The sequence below is a fragment of the Rhineura floridana genome, chromosome 9 (genome assembly GCF_030035675.1).
Source record: "Rhineura floridana isolate rRhiFlo1 chromosome 9, rRhiFlo1.hap2, whole genome shotgun sequence".
Taxonomy (NCBI): domain Eukaryota; kingdom Metazoa; phylum Chordata; class Lepidosauria; order Squamata; family Rhineuridae; genus Rhineura; species Rhineura floridana.
The window spans coordinates 66,963,983-66,985,581 of NC_084488.1; the positions used below are offsets into that span (position 1 = coordinate 66,963,983).

General features: G+C 44.0%; 1 protein-coding gene across 2 annotated transcripts in view; it reads left to right on the forward strand.

Moving 5' to 3' along the window:
* Positions 1-5,370: 5,370 nt before the first annotated feature.
* The window catches only part of OTUD4 (OTU deubiquitinase 4), a 29,289-nt gene continuing 13,060 nt past the window's right edge, over positions 5,371-21,599 (forward strand). Inside the window, exons 1-11 of one of the 2 annotated variants that reach the window (XM_061584789.1) lie at positions 5,371-5,968; positions 7,733-7,816; positions 9,990-10,040; positions 11,100-11,146; positions 14,326-14,398; positions 15,235-15,316; positions 16,918-17,053; positions 18,253-18,310; positions 19,498-19,615; positions 19,722-19,786; positions 20,948-21,048. In XM_061584789.1, the coding sequence (XP_061440773.1) occupies positions 5,807-5,968; positions 7,733-7,816; positions 9,990-10,040; positions 11,100-11,146; positions 14,326-14,398; positions 15,235-15,316; positions 16,918-17,053; positions 18,253-18,310; positions 19,498-19,615; positions 19,722-19,786; positions 20,948-21,048 (977 nt within the window). In that variant the 5' untranslated portion in view covers positions 5,371-5,806. Of the gene's footprint in view, positions 5,969-6,231; positions 6,618-7,732; positions 7,817-9,989; positions 10,041-11,099; positions 11,147-14,325; positions 14,399-15,234; positions 15,317-16,917; positions 17,054-18,252; positions 18,311-19,497; positions 19,616-19,721; positions 19,787-20,947; positions 21,049-21,599 lie in introns of those variants that run through there. The other variant, XM_061584790.1, reaches the window with a different exon arrangement.

Sequence of the window (21,599 nt, forward strand, 5' to 3'; positions counted from 1 at the left end):
CCGGCTGGGCCAGGGAGGTAATAAATGCCTCCTTGAGAGAGGGAGTAGTCCCTGGTAGTCTCAAGGAGGCAATAATAAGACCTCTTTTAAAGAAACCTTCTCTGGACCCAGATGTTTTGAACAACTACAGACCGGTGGCGAATGTCCCTTTTCTGGGCAAGGTTCTGGAGCGGGTGGTTGCCGGCCAGCTCCAGGCGCTCTTGGATGAAACCGATTATCTGGATCCGTTTCAATCCGGTTTTAGGTCCGGTTTTGGCACTGAAACAGCCTTGGTCGCCCTGTATGATGACCTTTGTCGGGAGAGGGACAGGGGGAGTGTGACTCTGTTGATTCTCCTTGATCTCTCAGCAGCGTTTGATACCATCGACCATGGTATCCTTCTGGGGAGGCTCGCGGAGTTGGGAGTTGGGGGCACTGCTTGGCAGTGGCTCTGCTCCTACTTAGCGGATCGTCGCCAGAAGGTAGTGCTTGGGGAACATTGCTCGACACCCTGGACTCTCCATTGTGGAGTCCCTCAGGGGTCGGTTTTGTCCCCCATGCTTTTCAACATCTACATGCAGCCTCTGGGTGCGGTCATCAGGAGTTTTGGAGTGCGTTGCCATCAGTACGCTGATGACACGCAGCTCTACTTCTCCTTTTCACCTTCCACAGGTGAGACTGTTGATGTGCTGAACCGTTGCCTGACCGCGATAATGGACTGGATGAGAGCTAATAAACTGAAACTCAATCCAGACAAGACTGAGACACTGTTGGTGAGCTCTTTCCCTGCTCAGATGGTGGATGCTTATCCTGTTCTAGATGGGGTTACACTCCCCTTGAAGGAACAGGTTCGTAGTTTGGGGGTCCTTTTTGACCCTTCCTTGTCGCTCGAGGCTCAAGTGGCCTCGGTGGCACGGAATGCGTTTTACCACCTGCGCTTAGTAGCCCAACTACGCCCCTATCTGGACAGTGATGATCTCGCCTCGGTTGTTCACGCTCTGGTAACTTCTAGACTGGATTACTGTAACGCGCTCTACGTAGGGCTGCCCTTGAAGACTGTTCGGAAACTTCAGCTAGTGCAAAATGCGGCAGCCAGGCTGTTGACGAGGACCAATCGGTCTGCGCATATAACACCTGTCCTGGCTCGCTTGCACTGGCTACCTATTTGTTTCCGAGCTAGATTCAAGGTGCTGGTGTTGACCTATAAAGCCTTACACGGTGTGGGACCGCAATACCTTGTGGAACGCCTCTCCCGCTATGAACCTACCCGTTCACTTTGTTCAGTATCTAAGGCCCTCCTCCGGGTACCAACTCACCAGGATGCCCGGAGGACTGTTACTAGATCTAGGGTCTTTTCTGTGGTGGCCCCCGAATTATGGAACAGCTTACCGGAGGAAATACGCCTGGCGCCTACGGTTCTTTCTTTTAGGCGCCAGGTTAAGACCTGGCTATACTCCCAGGCATGTTAATGTTTAATGCTTTATGTTTATGTTTTTAGTTTAATGTGTTCCTTTGTTATTGATTTTATTCTATATTGTATTTTAATCTCGTTTTGTACACCGCCCAGAGAGCTATTAGCTATGGGCGGTCTAGAAATGAAAATAAATAAATAAATAAAATAAATAAGTGGAATGCAGCCTCCTGCATTCTCATCCATGCCCTGCTCACTTTTGCCTCTGCCCCTGCCTTCCACTGGCACATGGCCCCCATAAGGTTCTCTATGAGGGAGTGTGCCCCTCCCCACTTTTGACCTATAGGGCTCATATAAGGATTACTGAAATAATGTATGTAAAGCCATTAGAACATTCTAACAGTGTGAGCATGTATACATGACCATTCAGAAGTAAGCCCCACAGGTCCAATGGGACATTCCCAAGTAAGTGTGTACAGACTGCAGCCTAACGTGCTTTTTGAAGCTTTATCCTGTGTACATAACAGTGGCAACCATCACCCAGACTAATCAGCACAAACTCACCTACATGGCATAAACAAGGGTCAATGCAACTTTTAAAGTTTGCACAGAGTTGGCATTGAGATTTTACTGTGTAGCTTCACAACATACTCCAAAGGAGTAGTCATGTTAGTCTGTTGCAGAAAAACACAAAGCGTTTTGTGGCACTTTGAAGGCATACAAATTTACTGTGGAATAAACTTTCATGGACCCAAACCAATTTCATTATATACACAAAGTATATCCCCCCCCCTCCCTCTCTCTCTCTCTCTCTCTCTCTCTCTCACACACACACACACACACACACACACACACACACACACACACACACACACACACACACAGAGGAAAGCATGTGTGTGTATGTGCTGCATGTGTGAACTGTTACTCAGTGAGGGTAGAAGAAAAGCCAAGGCAAGAGCTATCACTATGCAAAATCTAATGTAATCAAGGTCTATTGAATAGGGCAAAAGATACAATCAAGAGTGGGTGTGATCCACTGCTAACCCTGTAATGATTGAATTGGCAAAGCAAGATGAACAGTGTGTATGTACACCTAATGAGGGACAGTTGCTTTCTGCAGTGAACTAGCTGCACCCACACTCCATTCCAAGTCTGATATTTCAGCAGCATTTGATGAAGTGGACCATAATCCATGAATAATGAAATATTTTTATTCATAATAAACAATTAATATATAAGCTTTTAAAGGTGTAACAAACAGCTTTGTTGTTTTTGCAACAGGGTAGTAGATCTCAAAGCTTTGGCTAACAAAAGCTTATGCCACAGTAAAAATGTGAGTCTCTAAAGGGCCCCCACCAGATTCTTTGTTGGGCTTACTCCATTCTGTGAGGTTACTCCGAATAGCCAGCCTGGGACAAATAAGCAATGCCTGCTCTCTTCAAAAAGTATACAATAGAAAATGTTGCTTTGTCCTTAACTTTTGTCTCCTTGCTGATATATAAAATGGTGGTTTTATGGTTGTTGTTATTTTACTTACTCATTTGCATTTTAATTGAAGAGATTTTGCTTTGGGGGTCTATGGTTAAAAGGCAGCACATAAAGTCTGGCTGATTTGGATGGGTGACTCCTAGTGCTACCCAGTCATTGCTCTTCCACTGCAAGTTACAAGTGGAGTTGCAATTGACTCTCCACACTATTGGGAGAATTGCACTTTTTATGTGCACATTCCACAATGTTCCGTCCACATTAGTGAGTGTGACACACTTCACCCCCCCAATTTATCCTCACAACAACCCTGAGAGGTAGTTTAGGCTGAGAGATATTGTGCCTGGCCTAAGATCACCCAATGAGTTTCATGCTGTGGGTGGGTTATTTGCAGCTCAGTACGCATTAATTATAATCAATGTAGTGAGTGTCATTTTAACATCCAGTTATATATTTGTATTTTAATTGTATGTATGTTGCTTGGAGGGGGGGACATACAGCTGAAAAGCAGCATATAAATGAACCCTCCTTAATTAGCTTACTAAACCCAGCAATTACTAGGTTCTATCTCTAGAACCAATTGGAACACACTCACTGGATCGCTTGTGAGGCACAGAAGTGAAGAAAACATAGTCTTTACATCAACAAAGCGTTCTCTTCTTCAGTCACTTTTTAAACAGAGGGAGAGGCACTCTGCACTTGCATAAGCCCCCCTCTTCTCTGTCACTTCACATCTTCAAAGGCTGAATCATAGGACTGAAAAACAAGCTTGGGGGGCAGAGCCTTGATGATCCTTGATTCAAATCCAGTCCTGTATCAGGCAGTCTCTGTGGGTCTCCAAACTTTTTTTGTTTTCAAAAAACCTCTCCATGTTGATCTGAAATGACTTCAGCCACCTGGCCATGCCCTTCCAATTGCTAGCTCAGATTAGAACCAAACTCTCTACCCTTAAGCATGCACTGCAAGAAAGAAGGAGCAGGCACCAATACACCTTTTTGGTATTCTTTAACCTTCCTGACTTCAAGTAACAGTTTAAAAACTAAGGACACCTCCTCCAACTCCACTAACATTTAGCCAGCCACCATGTCTGTACCTTCGTATAAATCCTGCAGCCTGATCAAATGCACATTTACTCAAAAGACATTGGGACTTACTCCCAGGAAGGCATGCATACAATTATAGCTGTTCAGAAATCAGGAGCTTTGTGGACTCCTTCAAACACTTAGGCTGCAATCTAATACATGTCTACTCAGAGACAGTGTGGTGTAGTGGTTAAGGTGTTGGACTACGACCTGGGAGACCAGGGTTCAAATCCCCACATAGCCATGAAGCTCACTGGGTGACCTTGGGCCAGTTACTGCCTCTCAGCCTCATGAAAACCCTATTCATAGGGTCTCCGTAAGTCGGAATTGACTTGAAGGCAGTACATACACTCCCAGGTAAATGTGTATTGGATTGCAGTCTGTCTGTAATTATATACTACTTACCCTGGAGTAGGATCCATTGAAGTAATTGGAACTTACTTCTAAGTAGACATGTAAAGGATAGCCCTGCAAGGCTGCAATCCTATGGATCCTTATTTAAGAGTAAATGCTGTAAAATCACATATGTGTAAACATGCATAGATTTGGCCTATAAGCAAACCCAGTTCCAGGTTGTGGGCTTTTTTAGGCTGCCTGCCCATGGCAGCGCACACAACCTGCACACAGCAACTTACTGGCACTGCTGTCTTAATTACATCACCCTCACTTCTGACCTGATGCACAGCAGGGATGAGGATGCAGTAATCAATATGACAGTGCTAGTGCGGACCTATGGTCTGGTCAGTGCTGCTGCAGGTTGTCCTGCCTCCCAGTCACCACCACGGGGTGTTCCACTTCTAACGTTTGTATATCAGGGGCAGCATTATAATGGTGATAGTAACAGTTAATTTGTTTTTTTAAAAATGGGGATCAGCCATTGCTGTTTATTTTTTATCCCAGGATTCTAGGTGCAACCTGATACCTGCAGCAACTACCAAGAGACTAACTAGATCAGTCTGCAATCTCCATCTTCAGACTGAGCCTAAATGCAGAGCCCATCGTTTCAACAACCCGCCTAATTTTTGTACTTTTGGGTCCGTCCGTTCCCCCCCCCCGTAACTTCTAGCTTCATGAAGACATTTTGTTTGGTGTTAATAAAGGCATTGCCCCGGTGTGGGGCTTGAAGCTTGCGGAACCTGCGTCGTCCCATAAATCAGAACAAAATAACCAAGAAGACTTTGTCACCAAGGTCACGGCAAACGCGCAGAGCCACCCAATTCATTTCTCTGGCCAACTATTCCACCACACCTGCTCCGCCTCTTCCCCTCTCTCACAAGAAGCATCCCGTGCGCCATGGGGTGGGGAGAAGGCAAGCCAGGCTTTCTTCCAAGTCTCCTCCCTTCCAGCCGCCGCTATTTCCTGCAGCGGTCAACTACAACTCCCAGAAGCCCTTTGGGTGTCGGTCTGGGTCTGAAAGTGAAAACAAACTTCTGGGCTGCCCGTTTCAGTGGAAACACCACATGTTTCGTTTCTCTTTTGTTTCCGCCCTCGGTGCTCAGTGATGCCCGAAAGGACCGATCAAGAGCCACCTTTCGAAGAGGAGGAGTTGCGCTCGACTTCCCTGGGGCTGGGGCGGGCTTGAAGCCAGGAAACTCCGGCGGGAAGGCCGAGAAAGAAGCGGCAGCCGCCACCGGTGTCTGCGGCAAAAGTGGAATGTCTCGCAGGAGTCGACCTGCAAACGTGAGTCCGACTCCTGCCGCCCTTCCTCCCGCCTCCGGGGAGCCCTCCTTAGAGTGATTTGCCGCGTTGAGACGCATATTCCTCCTTTCTTCGTAAGCATGTGGGGCTAAGGTGGAGAGGGGAGACGGTCGCGATTTCCCTGCAACCCCTGGAGCAATAAATAAACATGGAGGCTGGGAAGCCAGGCGGCGAGGAGCAAAACCTCCAGGGCAACGGCGTGGGGGCTCCGGCGGACTCTGCCATGGACAGCTACTTGCGATCTCAGGGATTATACCGCAAGCGAGTGGCGAAGGACGGCTCTTGCCTTTTCCGAGCCGTGGCAGAGCAGGTAACCTGCAAGACTTCTCTTTTTTCCAGCAGTGACTGCTAACAGGAGAGCAGGGAGGCAGGGTGGTTTGGTTATATGCCCTTGGGTGGGATAACGGATGGTAGAACTGTCGCAAAAGGAAGCTTTGTTTGAGGACTGGGAGGGTCTCTCTAGTATAGCCCGTGGCGCTTTCTTTCCCGGGTGGGGTTGGGGGAGCGCTCAAACTCCCAGTGGAATGAGGACTTTGGCCTGTCGGTGCACGTTGTCTGGCTCTGAAGGCTGGGGAGTGCTAGTTGGTGGAAGTTTTTCAGATTCTTGCCCTGCGTTCTCCAGTACCGAACGAGAGCGGTTAGGATGTAGCCACCAAAGGAAAGGAACCGGCCCAGGAAAGAGAATCCGGGGTGGAAATGAATTCTAGAAGTTAATTCCTCATTTGGAACGCCTGCAGTGAACTTGTTGCGCTGTGTCCGTGAGAGCGAGGGCGAGCGCGACAGCGCTACTAGTTGCTTTTTTCCTAGTTCCGAAGGAAACGACTCTCTTTCCTCCTTAGGGGCTTGGTCACCTCGCTTTTACCTTGAAGCTCGCTTTTACCTTCAAGAAGGTGTCGGTTGCACCTCCCATATTTATGTTCCCGTCTCCTGTTTGGCATGATGTTTTTTCAAGTCTGCCGGTAAAAGAAGGGACAGGCGACAATTATTTACCACCAACTTTCTTGTATTTATTTGATGGAACGCTTATGTAATATATGATGGTGGGTGAAGAGAAGTAAAACTTTGGCCTCCTCATATAGGCTTTACAGAACGAAACGCCTTGCCGTTGATCTGCTGCTGCCTTGCCCACATTTCTGTTGTGGCTGAGCAGACTTGGGGAGCATTTGTGTTCCAGCTGGAATTTAAAATTCGGGGGGGGAGAAGATGGGTGAAACGCTGTCTGGCCTGCAGAGTAAAAATGCCCCAAGAGCTTATTTTAAATTAAGGCAGCTTCCTGTCGCTATAATGACTCAGCACCTTTGGAAAGCTGAATGTAGGGAACTAAACCTGTGCTTGATTATCCTTCCACACTAGAGGAGTGTGCGAGACCAAGATTGATTCTATTGTCAAATTGGTTCTTGATGCCCAGAACTGAATCAGTTCTGAGAACTGGTTTTATCATGATTTCTAAATTAGGCTGTTGCAGCAACAAAAACATCAGAGCCTTGTGGCACCTTAAAAGGACTAACCATTTCATTCATAGCATAAGCGTTTGGAGACTGAAGTCCACTTCAGCAGATGCTTATGCCCTAATAATTTTGTTAGTCTTTTAAGGTGCCACAGGGCTCTTGGTGCTCTTACCATGGTGGCTAAGGAGAAGCTGAGTATCTGTCAGGAAGTCCTTCCTGTGGTATGGGGGGGGGATAGTACTGATCTTCTGTACAAGGTTGTTGTAAGGATTACAAGACAATGTGGGTGAAGTGATTTGAACACTCCCAAGCACCAGGAAACCAGCCTTGTAAAAAAAAGTCCCACCAAAGTTAACTAACCTGCAACAATTTCTCATTGCCTGCTGGCGGCTGGCAGAAGTCCACTTTCCCATCTCAGTCTACTGCATGTGTAGACCAGCCCTCTGTTTTTGCAGTGTTTGTCCTAATTTTGCCTTTATTACTAACGCAACAGCTTTTTGGGACTTCTTAGATTTAAGTAAGTGCAAAAATATATGTGAACTTGATAATGTAGTGTCTGTTCATTTGTAGCAGTCAGTTTTTTAATCAGTTCATCAAATGGTTTTTTTAACTGACTCTTTCTCCAGGTTTTCCACTCCCAATCTCAGCATCTTGATGTTAGAATGGCCTGTATAAACTACCTGAGGAAAAACAGAGAGCAGTTTGAAGCGGTAAATAAGCACTGTTTTCATTGTGGCTGTCTGTCAGAAGCAATGCTATTTCTTGTGGCTCTGCTTTGTGGGTGTAAGCCAGGCTTTGCCAACCTGGTGGCCTCCAGATGTTTTGGACTACAATTCCTATCAGCCCCAGCCAGCACAGCATTTCTCTCATGGCCCCACAGGAGCGGCTCACCTGGTGGGGCAGAGCCACAGCAGTAGCCTCCTGGCCAGGGTCATCACTGATACTTACCAGGAGGTGTGAGGTTGGGGCTGCACACCTCTGGAGTCCCTCTCCGTGTCCTTGCCACTGCCTTGCCCCTCTTGGTAAGTGGCAGTGCCAGGGGCTATTACTGCAGCTGTGCCCCACTGGGTGAGCCCCTCCTATGGCCACAGTTTGACTTTCCTACAGTTTTCTGCTGCCCTCTTCCTTGTGGTATAGGTGTGGCTTTTGTTGATGCACCATCTGAGTCAGCTCCCCCTCTTCAAGTCATGGATACTGAGTATAAAAGGTGCCTAGATACCATAAAATCAGTATTCCTGTTTGTATGGCTGCTCCTTGCATTAGATTGTCCACATGCATTTTTAACAATGTAGCTGCAGTTATTCAAATCACTGTTTATTACACTGTTGGCCCGTTACAAACAAAATATATTGGAAAAACCATGTAGCTGTGCAGTGTGTGTCTTCATAATATGGTAACAGACAGATTCATATGGTGCACCTGTTTGCTTTGGCACACCTGCCAGAAGCTTGTCATCTGGATGCATCTCTGAGATATGTAACAGTCCCAAGTTCAGAGTTTTGTGGCTGTCTCAAACATGGCCCATGCATGCAGTGTGTCCTGAGCTGTCTTTGTGAAATTTCACATTTGTAATCATATGAAGGAGGTAATGTGTGCCCTGGTGCATCTTCAGGTGCTGCCAGGTGGAGTCAGCTGTGATTTCCTTGGTCCTGGCAACACTTTTTCAAGCTGCTTTGAGAGTGGAGATTGCCAGAGAAGCTGTGACTGTGTTTGGGATGGGATGTGCCAGACCACTTATTACATTTCCTGTGGGGATTGTTTGGCTATGCATACTGGGATTATTCTATCTATTTTGAGTGGAATACCTGTAGTCTAGGCTCTTCTTCCTGTGTCTGATTAACTACATATGTCTAAGTTGAGGTGAAGGAAGAATCAGCATAACTGTTTGCACAACACTGCCATGGTTGTAGCTGATGCTACTACTGCTATTACTACTACTACTGCTATTACTACTACTACTGCTATTACTACTACTACTACTACTACTACTCACTCTTCAGCAGTACATCCAAGTGCAGGTCACAACAACATAAAATACATTATTAGAAACAGTTTTAAACAAATTATATTCACAATTAGAGAGGGTCCTGAAATTTGTATTTTAATATTTCAATTGTCAAAAGCCAGGGTGAAAAGTGTGATAAAAGGGGGGAAAGAGTGATTTACTGTGGGTAGGCTATTTGCTAGTCGTGACTGCATTACAATAGGGATAACAGTACTAAAGTTTGGTCAGAACAGGAAGAAAGACATTGAAGACTTTGCAGCTTTTGTCCTAGGGCTCAGCTCTGGCATTTGTTTTTAATCCCAGCATTTCACCCTGGAACATATGAAGTATGAATAGAGTGCATCTGAGTAGGTTCAGAGTGCATTTTTCTTACAATTAAATTGGAGATTAGAGCAGGGGTGGTGAACTTTTTTTTAGCCTGAGGGCTGCAACCTTCCAGTGGCTGCATGCCAATGGTGGGTGGAGCCAGAGGCAAAAAGTAGATGGAGCAATTAATGTGCCTTTTACTTTTGAATGGGGCTACATTGCAATCATGCAAAAGGCAGAGGCTACTATGCATATACACCTCTTCAGACAAGCGAGAGCAATACCACAATTCAAGGGCACATTTAAACCAGGCAAAAGCATTCAAGGAGGGTGCAGAGCTGGGACAGTGAGGGAAGTGGCCTGGGGGAGGAGTCCTGAAGGCTGAATAGAGAGACCTTGAGAACTCCATACAGCCATGGGCCTGAAGGTCCCCACCTCTAGATAAGAAGGGCTTCTAGATCCCAGAATGGGTTCCAGACAGAACTGAATGACATCTTTTTTTCTGAAAGTCTTAACAAAGCTGTTGCATCGCACTGCTGCTAATAAACTACTTTCATATTTATATTTTAAAGTTTATAGAGGGACCATTTGAAGAGTATTTGAAGAGCCTAGAAAATCCACAGGTATGTGTTGGAGTAAGCATGTAATGTAAAACTCTACTTAACTGCATCTGGAGTATCTAATTGTCTTAAAAGTTAATCCTGAAACATGCACGACCTTTTCTTTCATATATAGTATATATAGGTGTTTGTGGAATTTGCTACCCATTATTTCAAATCTTGGTGGTGGGGAAACACCCTACTTGGATTACACAGACCTTGTCAGTCCCTGCAAGTATGAATTCAGGAACTGTTTTGTCCTATCCTTTGCTGGCTATAACAAGTTGCAAAAGACCTAAAGGAAGAGGGGAAGCCTCAGATGGTACTTAAAGGTAGACATTTATTGTTGCAAGTGTCAAACATATTTGGGTGAATAATGAACAATAGAAACATCAACAATAAAAACACATAAAAACACTGTCAACTCCAGTACAGATACAGACTAAGGTAAAAATCTCTACTTAAAAGGCTTGTTAGAAAACGGAGGCTGTCAATGGGTGCCAAAAAGATAATGGCAAGGTCTGATTTGTAATGGGGGGAGTTCCAAAGGGCCACTACACTAAAGTCTCTGTTCCTACAAGCCTCTCAATCAGATGATAGTCAAAATGTTTAGGGCACAATCCAGTCAATGTCCTGTGTGTGCTGTTGAACACATGGAACATACTCTGTATGGGGGAGGGGGTTGTGAGGGTGGGATTTCTGCATGCAAGAGCACAGCATACAGGGAGGCATTGTTCTGGGACCTAATCTTTCCCCCCAGTATTTTGCACAATGTACTTTACTAAAGATGAGGGCATGGGGAAAAATTGATTCAAATGGACTGAAATTACACTGAAACTTTCATTGAATGACAGTCCAAAATGTAATTCTGATGAGCTGCAGCAAATGCACATTAGCTGAGGTATGGTGAAATGTTTAAGACATTAGTTTGTTGCTGGTAACTTGATGGGGGTCCTTGCAGGCTTTCCATTGGCCTTGTAGAGGAGAGGCTCCAGATGGGCTGTGTTCTAACTTGATGTAAATGTAGTCTCAGTGTTGTTGCTGTTTTTCACTGCAGTAATTTTTCCCCCGTCTTTGATACAGGAATGGGTTGGACAAGTGGAAATAAGTGCCCTTTCTCTAATGTACAAGTAAGAAATATTTCAATATTTCCCCCTTGATCTGAATCAAAGCAATAGCCTTTAGCTAATGTGAAGTGTAGGTTTTGAATTTGCTAGGAAAATACCAGACAAATCAACTGTCCTCCTTTTGTACTGTCAGAAGTTCTGCTGTTGAGCCCCCCCCCCGCCTCGAGTGTGGTTTGGGGAAAAAATTGCCATTCTTAACTACAACTGTTTCTGGACAGGGATAGGGATGTAGTGACCTGTGCATTGGTTCCCTCAAGGCTAGACTGTTGCTGTGGCTCTATGAGGGGTTGCCTTTGAAGGTGATTTAGAAGCAGCAGCAGCTGGTGCCGAATGCTACAGCACATCTGTTGTGGGGAACAGCCTGCCTGGAGCACATTACACCGGTGTCCCCTTTGGCTGAAACGACGACACTGGCTCCCTATGTGCTACTGAGCCATGTTCAGAGTCCTTGCATGGACATATAGAGCCCTATGACATGGCCGAGGAGGCCTTTTCAGCATGAGGATCACATTCCTTTCTGGACAACTCCCAGTGACCACATGCAAGTGGTGGGCAGGGCCAGAGGCAAAATTGGCCAGACCGACAAATGTCCATTTTACGTGTAAGCCAGGCTAGGAAGAAGCCTTGTCAGAGTCGAAGGACACATTCCAGCTAGGCAAAAGCATTGAAGGAGGGAGGGTGCAAAGCCGGGTGGGGTGTTGCTTGGGGTGAGGGGGTATGACTGGGGAGGAGAGACCCAAGGGCCAGATGGGCCACATTTAGCCTCCTGGGGTTGAGGTTACCCATCCTTCCCCTCTACAGCTTAGAGCCCAGATACTTAACAGAGCCCCTATTCCCATTAAGACACTGCCTGTACTTTCAGATATATGGGAGATAATTTCTTGGCTGATTTGTGGCAAAATGGGAGAGGGAACTCTCAGTATTGGTGTCCCAACTATGGGATTTCCTCCTTTCCCAGATGAGGCTGGCACTGGTCCTTATGAATTTCTGGTGCCTGTTTTAAGATCTTGTTTTTTCCAAGTTTTTGGGTGAATTGTTGATTGCTGAGTTTGTGAGATCTTTGTGTGTTGCTGATGTTCTATATTTATTTTTTGGCAGTACATGATTTTAACTTTATGTGATTGTAACCCGCTTTGTGATTTTTTTGTAAAGAAAAGCAGACAATTTTTAAATAAAATATTTACTTTTGGGGGGGCAGAGGGAGGAAGGAAGGGTCCCAACTATGGGATTGCTACAAAATATCAGTCTATTAAAGAACCAAGGAAGAGTTGTATTCAGTATATGTTTTGTAGGCAGTTCCTAAAATACAACTGAGACATCAGTGAAATGCGTTCAATGTGTGGCAGTTTTAACAGCGTGCTTGTCAATACATAGGTACAGCTACATGACTTGTAGTGCAATCCTGTATATGTCTACTCAGAAGCAAATTCCTTCCAGTTCAATAGGGATTACTTCCAAGGAAGTGGGTATTGGGTTGCAGCTTATTATCCTAATTCTGGGACTGAGACAGATGGTATAGGTGTGTGAAGTGAGGTATTTTATTGCTGTGAATGATTTGAGGCAGCTGTGGAAAAACATGACACAAGTGTATGTAATGTGTACCACGGCTGCTGGCCGCATTAAGCTTTTTGTGGTCTGTCCCCTACATATCACGGAGGATCTTGCTCTCTCCTTTTGAATGTTCCTTCTTTTCTCTCTCTCCTTTCTCTCTGTCCCCGATCCCCCACCTCCACCCCTTTATGATAGTTTGGTGAAGCCCTATTTAAAGTACCCTGTGAAGAAGTAAGAATGGAGAATTGCAAGCAATTAAAATATACTGCTTAATGCCCAGGTGGCTTCTAAGCAGTTTATGAAATGTAAAAATCAATTGCACAAAATGGCTAAAATACAAAATAATTAAAATACACAATGAAATAATCCAATTAAAATATTGAAATATAAACGACCATGCTTATCAGGGCGTTTGCTGTGATGGTGATGGTCCAAGGCTCTGGAATGGACTTCTCATCAATGTTCATGTGTCCTGATCTATGTCTTTTGGGTTTTTTGCTTGTTTAAAACAACTGTAAGGTCCCATCTCAGGGTGCAGTGAGAAAACACAACACAGTAACCACAGTGAAGCAAGCAAGTAGGCCTGGACTTGGTCAGTGCTTGGATGAAAAACATGTGTACTAACCTTATGCCAGGGTAGCCAATGTGATGTCCTGCAGATATTGTGGGACTCCCATCAGCCCCAGCCTGCATTTTGTTCGTTTATTTATTACTTTGTATCTCATCTTTCCTCCAAGGAGCTCAAGGGGGCATACATAGTTCTCTTCCTTCTCCATTTTACCCTCACAACAACCTTGTGAGGTAGGTTAGGCCGAGTGACTGGCGCAAGGTCAATTTGGAAGTTTCATGGCTGAGTGGGATTTGAATCCTGGTTTCCCAGGTCCCAGTCCAGCACTCTAACCACTACACCACACTGGCTGTCAGGGTCCCTGATCAATGACCAGGGATAACAGGAGTTGTGATCCCTACAACATCTTGAGGGCAGCCTGCTGGCTACCCCTGCTTGAGTTCTATGGAAGATATGTGGGATATAACTAAATAATACGTGCAATTTCATGGTTCTCAATGGTTTTAGGGCTTTTGAAATTAAGTTGTGTATGTTTGTTTTTTAAAAAAATGCCCCTGGATTTTCATATGGTGATTTCATGTTGTCAGCTGCTTTGGACTTTTAGTTAAAGTAGGATGAACGTTAAAAATCGACTCCCCCCAAAATAAGTGATTGGTACTTGCATGTTTTTTCTGGGGAATTGCTACATTCTGAAAGCAGAGAATATATTATGCAGATCAAGATAAACATACAAGAATCCTAAATTTCAGGACAAATATGGAAGTGCTGGGTGTAGATGTAGTAGAAATATTGACAATGGGGAGGGGGATGGCAAAGTAGATTTGGCTCAAGGGAAGGGGGCAAGTTACCCCTACCTATGGCTTGTCATTAGTCACTGTGCAAGAATTTGATGTCTATTGTCAAGCTATCATTTTCTTTGTGGATATATATATGGTGCCGGGATTGCTGAATGCACAAGACTATGTTCATGTGCTACGTCTGAACAGTTTAAACATGGATGACTGCAGTGTTAATTACTCCTTTCATTTTAAAGTATGTATTTTTACCTTTCTTATTCTTTTAGAAAAGACTTTATAATATATCAGGAACCAAATTCTGCTCCTTCATATGTAACTGAAAATGGGTTTCCTGATAAGGTAAGACAAGTACTACTATTGTCAATCTTGCAACTAATATTAACATGAATAATGATGGAAGAGTTGGGGTAAGGTGTTCTGGCATGTGTGGACAATGGAATGCCACTTCTGAGCCTAAAACAAGAGTGCAGCATCACAACATTACATGTTTGGTTTGGGTTAAGCTCATTTAGCTGGAGGGTCAAGCCAGACTAAGGTGTGGGAGGCCCATGGTCAGTTTTGCCTGTGTTTTTAAAAATGAATGTTAACAGCTTCAGGGTCTGAGTCCAGTTTGGATCAGGACTGGAAAGGACACCCCTTCCTCCTCCTCCCCCCTAATCCAAATCCCTTTCCTTGAGATGCTATTTCCCCTGCTGGGGAGGGACAGCAGCAGTAAGATTTCCCTATTGGGTAAATAGCAGACCAGTACATAGGGATGAAAACTTAGACTGGGGGAGCGGTGCTGCGGCGGGGCAAGGGGGGAGGACTGGCCCTCCTCTACTGCAACCACAGTCCCAATCTGAGTTCACCACCACCACCCCAGAATTCTCCATGCACATGCGCCTAGCAAACCAGCTATCAGTACACTAAATATCCTGGTCCTGGATCTCCTTTATGTCTGATGCTCATAAACCTGTGTAAACAGAGTTCTGTCATGCATCTGTTTGACTGTCTGTCTAGATCTAGTAAACATGGACTGTAACCGGACTTGTTATGTATGGAGTCTTGAAATAATTCTACTTGCTAAAGGTTTTTTTAAAATTGCTTTGTGGAGGTATTTGTTCATCTTTTGTTGTTTTTGGTCAGTGTGCTGGTTCCTTATCACACTGTGTCAGTATCCTTCTGCTCCCTTCTAGGTATTGCTGTGTTTTTCAAATGGAAGTCACTATGATATTGTCTATCCTATAGCATATACACTCAATGCGGCTCTTTGCCAGTGTAAGTATTGCTGTGATTTTAATTAGCGTTGAAATATGATGGTAGGCCACAGCAGGCAGAATCCTTTACCCAGCTGGAGCTTCATATTCTCGCTCTCTCTCTCGCTCTCTCTCTCGCTCTCTCTCTCGCTCTCTCTCTCGCTCTCTCTCTCGCTCTCTCTCTCGCTCTCTCTCTCGCTCTCTCTCTCGCTCTCTCTCTCGCTCTCTCTCTCGCTCTCTCTCTCGCTCTCTCTCTCGCTCTCTCTCTCGCTCTCTCTCTCGCTCTCTCTCTCGCTCTCTCTGATGCAACCATTTCCACTGCCAGGTTCCTTCAGGCTACAACATGGTTTAAAGGCACATGAGATGGGCGCTTTGTTGAAGCTAAAAAGGTTTGGGTCCACAAAGTGCCTGAATGGAAGACCGCTGGGGAATCCCTGTATGTCCCTTTGAGTTCCATGATGGAAGAGGCAGGACATGAATGTAATAAACATAAAGTGGCCTCTTATACTGAGAGGAGTTTTGAGCATTTGGTGAAAACCAACCTGCTTTAGTACTATTCGCATTGATTGTCCTGTTGAGGGGTGTGCTTGAACTTAAGCCCTTGAGTTCCCCATTCTAAATTTTAGGACTTATGATAGCCTAAATCCTCTCTTAGATTACTCCACGGTATCTGTTATTGTACTAATATCATAAAGTTGCATGTGCCTGAATATGCCTGCCAGGATGGAGTGTGCGGATTTGTGTCGTGTATCTAAAATCCTAATGATTTTATAGTGCTGAATCAGTCATGGCCAATTTCTCTATCCATGTGGTGGTAGTAGTGAGTAGAACATCAGACATGCCTCCCAGCAGTTGGGAAAGGGGGAACAGCCAAAAACACCTTCAGAAGAATGGCGGGAGAAGCCAAAGCAATATTGTCTCTAGCTTCATGAAGGACTTTAAAGATTGTAGGGTGGGATCCAGAGGCAAGAAGAATTCCACTTGTGCAGCAGCAGCTCTCCCACCATCTCCTCCTCACTACAGCCACTTCCCGTCTCCAAAACTATTTCTGCAGGTCTGGGGACACTCTGGAGTGGCATGAGATACACAGCAAGAGTGGAGATTTGGGTGTGTGTGCCTTGTGGAAGTGTTTTTTGTTGGTGGAAGGGACCCTCCAGCTCAGAGCAGCTATTCCCATGTCTAGATTGCAATCTAGCATCCTTAGACTGAATCTTTTTGTTGGAACTTTGAATTACTTTTGCCTGCCTAGGAACTGGAAGTACTATCAATATACTGAAGTTTAACCAAGAAGGTGAACTGTTAGTATTTCTGCAAAAGCATATGTTAGCAGAGGCATAATTGTTGCCTGCTTATGTCAAAGGTTATCCAAATACAGCTGTTGATTCTTCAGCCTAGCTATTTCCCCAAATTGCTGATCACCCTTGCAAAAACCTGCAGGGCACACTGGCTGCTTAAGTACTTCTGAAAAGCTATCCTCGATACCTAATTTCAACATCTCTCTAGTGCTGTCATCAAAACTATCTAAAACATCATTTATAGAACTCTTTAAAATAAGATTATTCAGCCCTGACTAAGGTATTTTTGTGATGAATAGGCTTTGTTCTGTTTTGTTGCCCTAATTAGCTATTCTCTATGAATTGCTGTATGAAAAAGTATTTGATGTTGATGTGAGTAAAATCATAGAAGACGTTGGCCGTCCTGAAACGACTAAGAGTGGCAATGGAAACAGCGAAACATCGGATTCGGAAGATGACACAGAGTAAGTGTATACATCTACAGTAATCTGCACTCATAAAGAGAATAATGTGGACAGAAGTGAAATTGTGTGTGTGTGAGAAACTATGATTTCTTGAATTTATATACATTGACCTCTGAAGTCCCTTTCAACTCTAATTCTTGTTCTTCAACTTTTTTAAATTGCCCCTCCCCCCCAAAAAAAACAAAGATGAAAAACAGCTGTCTCCTTCTCTTGGGCAGCTATATATTTAAATCGTTGCCAAACAGGATGGAAAGGCACACCCTAAAAGTCCCCCACCCCAGTCTGAGCCCATTGTTATACATTGTTACATCAGTAATGGAACTGATGGACTGTAGTCTTCATTTAGAAAACAATGGTTTGTTTAAGGATTTCTTGTAACTTCTACTGAAGTTCATAGTGAAAGAGGATGGGAAAATGGTTGAACAGCATATTTTTCCCGCTATTGAAAAGAGAAATTTTTGCAGGAGGACTTTTTTTAAAGAGAAAACTGTCAGCTGAACAAATTGCACTTGTTGCTAGGTTTTACCACCAGGGAGGATTGGGTGGGGTGAGGCATTTGATGCCTGATGTGGGGAATATATATTTTTTAAATGCTGTTTTTAAAAATAAGGGGGTAATTTAATAGCAGCCCCTGTTTCTTTCACTGTGTCTGCCCAAAGGTTTTGCATTTTTTATTTCAAACTTTTACAGATTGGATAATTTAAACTTTGGCTTCAATTTGTGCCCCTTTCTTAAATCATAGAATGCTTGTTAAAAACCTGCTTGCATGTCTGTTTCAAAGTACGGTTGGAGCAGCCTAATAAAGACAGAATACTTAGATTTAAAAAACATTGGTTTTTCTGTAGTCAGTGGGTCTGGAATGGATTGTCTTACCGTATTCAATGGAAGGTTGAAGTATTGAACAACTTGTCTGGTAGCCAGGGGTGACCAAAAGTTCCATCCAGGTGAGTGTGTTGGCTTGCTCCATGTTAGCATGGGAAGCCTAAGTGAGCTTGCTCTGTACAATCGGTGGAAGGCAGGTTTTTTTCTAGCCTGCTGAGAAGTTAGTAGCCTTCATTTCCATGCTACTAGCCTCTTAGCAGCTAGATCTGCAGGCTAGTAATGTTTGTAGGCTTCCTTACTTACCAAGCTGGGTGAAGAGTGATAGTGTCAAAACAAAGATCTTGATTAATTTTTTTCTATACCTTTACTCTTCATAGAAGTGAAATAGCTGCAGCAAGTTATACAAATGGATTGAAGCTGCTGGTAGGCAAGAAGGTATTTTACTTTGATCTTCGTTGATAAATTTCTGTTAAGCTCTCTGCCTTTGGATTACTTAGTTTATTGCAGATGAGGATGCTAGCACTGGTGTTTATGAGCATGAGAAACCTGTCTAGGAAATGCTGGTTGGCCCTGCCGTCGAAAGTTGTAAATCAGAGAAATGTCAGTGCACTTGTATTCAACTGAAACTAATGGGAATCAAGACCATGGTTAACATTCTTAAGGTTGCACTCTCACATGCACTTACTAGGGCAGGGGGTGCTAGTGTGGTGCCTGTGGGTACACATGTGCCTACAGAGGCCTTTTATGGTGTTCCCAGTTACCCCCCCCCCGGCTGAAATTAGGCTTGAAAGAAGCATTCTATTATAGCCAATAGAACAGGGGGCAGTTTTTTTTAGTTGCAGTGAATGTGTTGTGCCAACAACAATTTATCCAGTTTGCAAATGTGTCCACAGACTCCAAAAGGTTGGTGACCCCTGTATTAGGGAGTAAGCATCATTGAACACAGTGGTACTTCTGCATAAATATAGGATTGTGCTGCAAACTACATTGATTTTTGATAGAATGTAAATTCTCTGATAGTACCTTTTGTATGCCTTTGAGGAAAAAAAATAGCCTGCTTCTTTAGTCTAACTATTAAAGATGTGGTCAGAAAAAAGGGGGAAGTACGTTCTGGTTGCTAAACAGTGACTCATTGTTTATGTATTATATTGTTGGTAAGCTTTGCTCTCCATGCTCAATTAGATGAGAGATATATCAGGCTATTACAATGAATGTTATGCTATTTAGGTTATATATGTGTGAAAATGGAAATGGACTGCTTTCAAGTCGATCCCGACTTATGGCGACCCTATCAATAGGGTTTTCATGGTAAGCAGTATTCAGAGGTGGTTTACCATTGCCTTCCTCTGAGAGGCAGTGACTGGCCTAAGGTCACCCAGTGAGCTTCATGGCTGTGTGGGGATTCAAACCCTGGTATCCCAGGTTGTAGATTAACACTAACCACTACACCACACTGGCTCTCATATGTGTAGATCCTCTATTTTGGAGGTATGATGTAAGACTTTGAATTGAAACAACTGATGTATTGCAAATAATATTTGCATATGCTCCCAAACCAGTTTAAATAAGGTTTATCTATTCAATATTCATTTGTTGCTCTGCATATTCTTTATTTTATGCAGCATCTTCACAAACATGGAAAACCCAATTCCATTACCTTGCCTAGAAAAGTTCTTAGGTCACTCAATCCATCAATTTGCCAAAATATTGAATATGAAGTCTGGCAGCAGTCAAAACGAGGTAAGCTCCGTCATTTGAAATTTGGATCTTGGTGCATGGAGAATGTCGAGCGTTTTTCTGTGCTTACCTAATGGTACAATATCACATTTCCTTTTTGTGCTTGCAGATCAGCAAAAACAAGATTTTTCTATTGCTGCTGGCATGCAGTATTCAGTTGGAGATAAATGCAAAGTAGGTGGCATTGAACTTGGTAATTCTACTTACTGCTGTTTCATTCCTCAATCTCATGTGCTGCTAGAGGGTTGCCACTCTATTCCTTGACAGATGTTTTGTGCCTTTAGGAGCAGGCATGCAAGACAGAAATCCATCTGGGTCATTTGTTTTCTGGTATGGACATGCAGTGGTAAGATAAGCTGCTGAAATTAAAGTTCCAGAGTCTCTCTAGAACAAAAAGATGGCAATCACCCTTTTATTTCATCCCCATCTTGCTCCTTAGTGCTCTGCTTCTAAGTGCTGTGCCTCTGCAGGTACCAGTGATCACAGTGGTGCTTACAAGGGTACCTGTAACTTTGCAAGCAGTGAAAATCAGCTGATTGTCACTGCTTGCAAAATGCTGTGCCTTTGCCTACTGCGGTCTGATTTCAAACCATGTGGGCAAAGGAAAATGGGCTACCTGATGTCATTTTGACACCGGGCGACTGACAGGTGGACAAGTCTCGGTCACCTGACAGAACTGGCCTTCAGGAGTTGGGGGAGATGAGGATCTGGCCCACCAAATCCACTTCCCCACACCTGGGCTTACAGTAACAAGGGTTTTATTTCCCTCCCAATTTATTTACTGCATGCACAATGCTGCGTTTTATCTTACAGAACTTCTGGGTATCAGTAGGAAAAAGTGTTAGTCTTCAGTGTGGTTTTGAATGTTAAAATGCTAGGCAAAATTGTCCATCAAAAGGTGGAGAATGTATATGAAGCTGGCTGTGTCTTGGCTTTGCGTACTATTTGCTTCCAGGCAAGTTCTTTGCCACTTTCTTTAGTATGAGTGGATTGTGAAGGATGTAGATTGGTCTGAGATGATGGTGAAGATTGGTGTGAGGCTGCTGCAGTGACAAAGTTCTGAATGGATTCCTAATGCAAGGGAAAGCAGTGTAATACCTTATATGTTTCATACGGGAGGAGATGATACTTTGGGATCTCTTTTTCTCTCTCTCCAGTGAAAGGTTTCAGGATCTCCCAACTGTAGTTGATTCCTTTCCTCTTAGTTTTTTTTGGTACCTCTTCATACTGGTGAACTTGTTCAGGAGGAGTGACAGAGTCTCAGGCCTGTGAGGCAATACATTACAGAATATTTCTTTCTTTATGTGTTCCTTAGTGTTCTTCCTTACTCCATAGGTGCGTTTAGATAACAGTGGAAGATTCTATAATGCTCACATCCAAGAAGTCCAGTCGGCAAACGGGCCAGTTATTGTCTTTGTGGAAGAGCTTGGTGCCAAGTAAGTGAATGAATGTACTTAACATACATATTTTTGCTGCACAAATGTGAGGGGAATATTGTTGTTTGCAACTCAGTCACACATCTTCTTGGCTGGTGATATCATAAAACATGCAGTTGGCAGGTTATTCAGTGCTAGACCCTTAAACTGGAGTCTCTGAAAACTGCAGGTATTTTGCAGGTTTCATGTCTGTGTGACTTCCATCAAAAGGAGCTACGGCAATACTCTAGACTAGCTCCATGTTGTATGAACATTTTATTTCTTAAGAGGGGGTGAGGAATCTGGTCCTCCAGATGGTCCTGGCCTTCAGCTGCTATCAGCCGCAAACAGCATGGCAAAATGGTCACGGATGATGGGAGTTGTAGTCCAGCAACACCTGGAGGGCCACAGGTTCTAGCTTTGTTAGTAGACCATGACTATGTGCTAGCATTTTGCAGCACCTAGCTAAAATGATCCGATACAGGCTTTAAATTTTAAGCTGGAGAATTTGATTCTTTAAATTTAATTCTTACCTCTTTGTATTTTATGACTTGTTGTTAAAATATATTTAT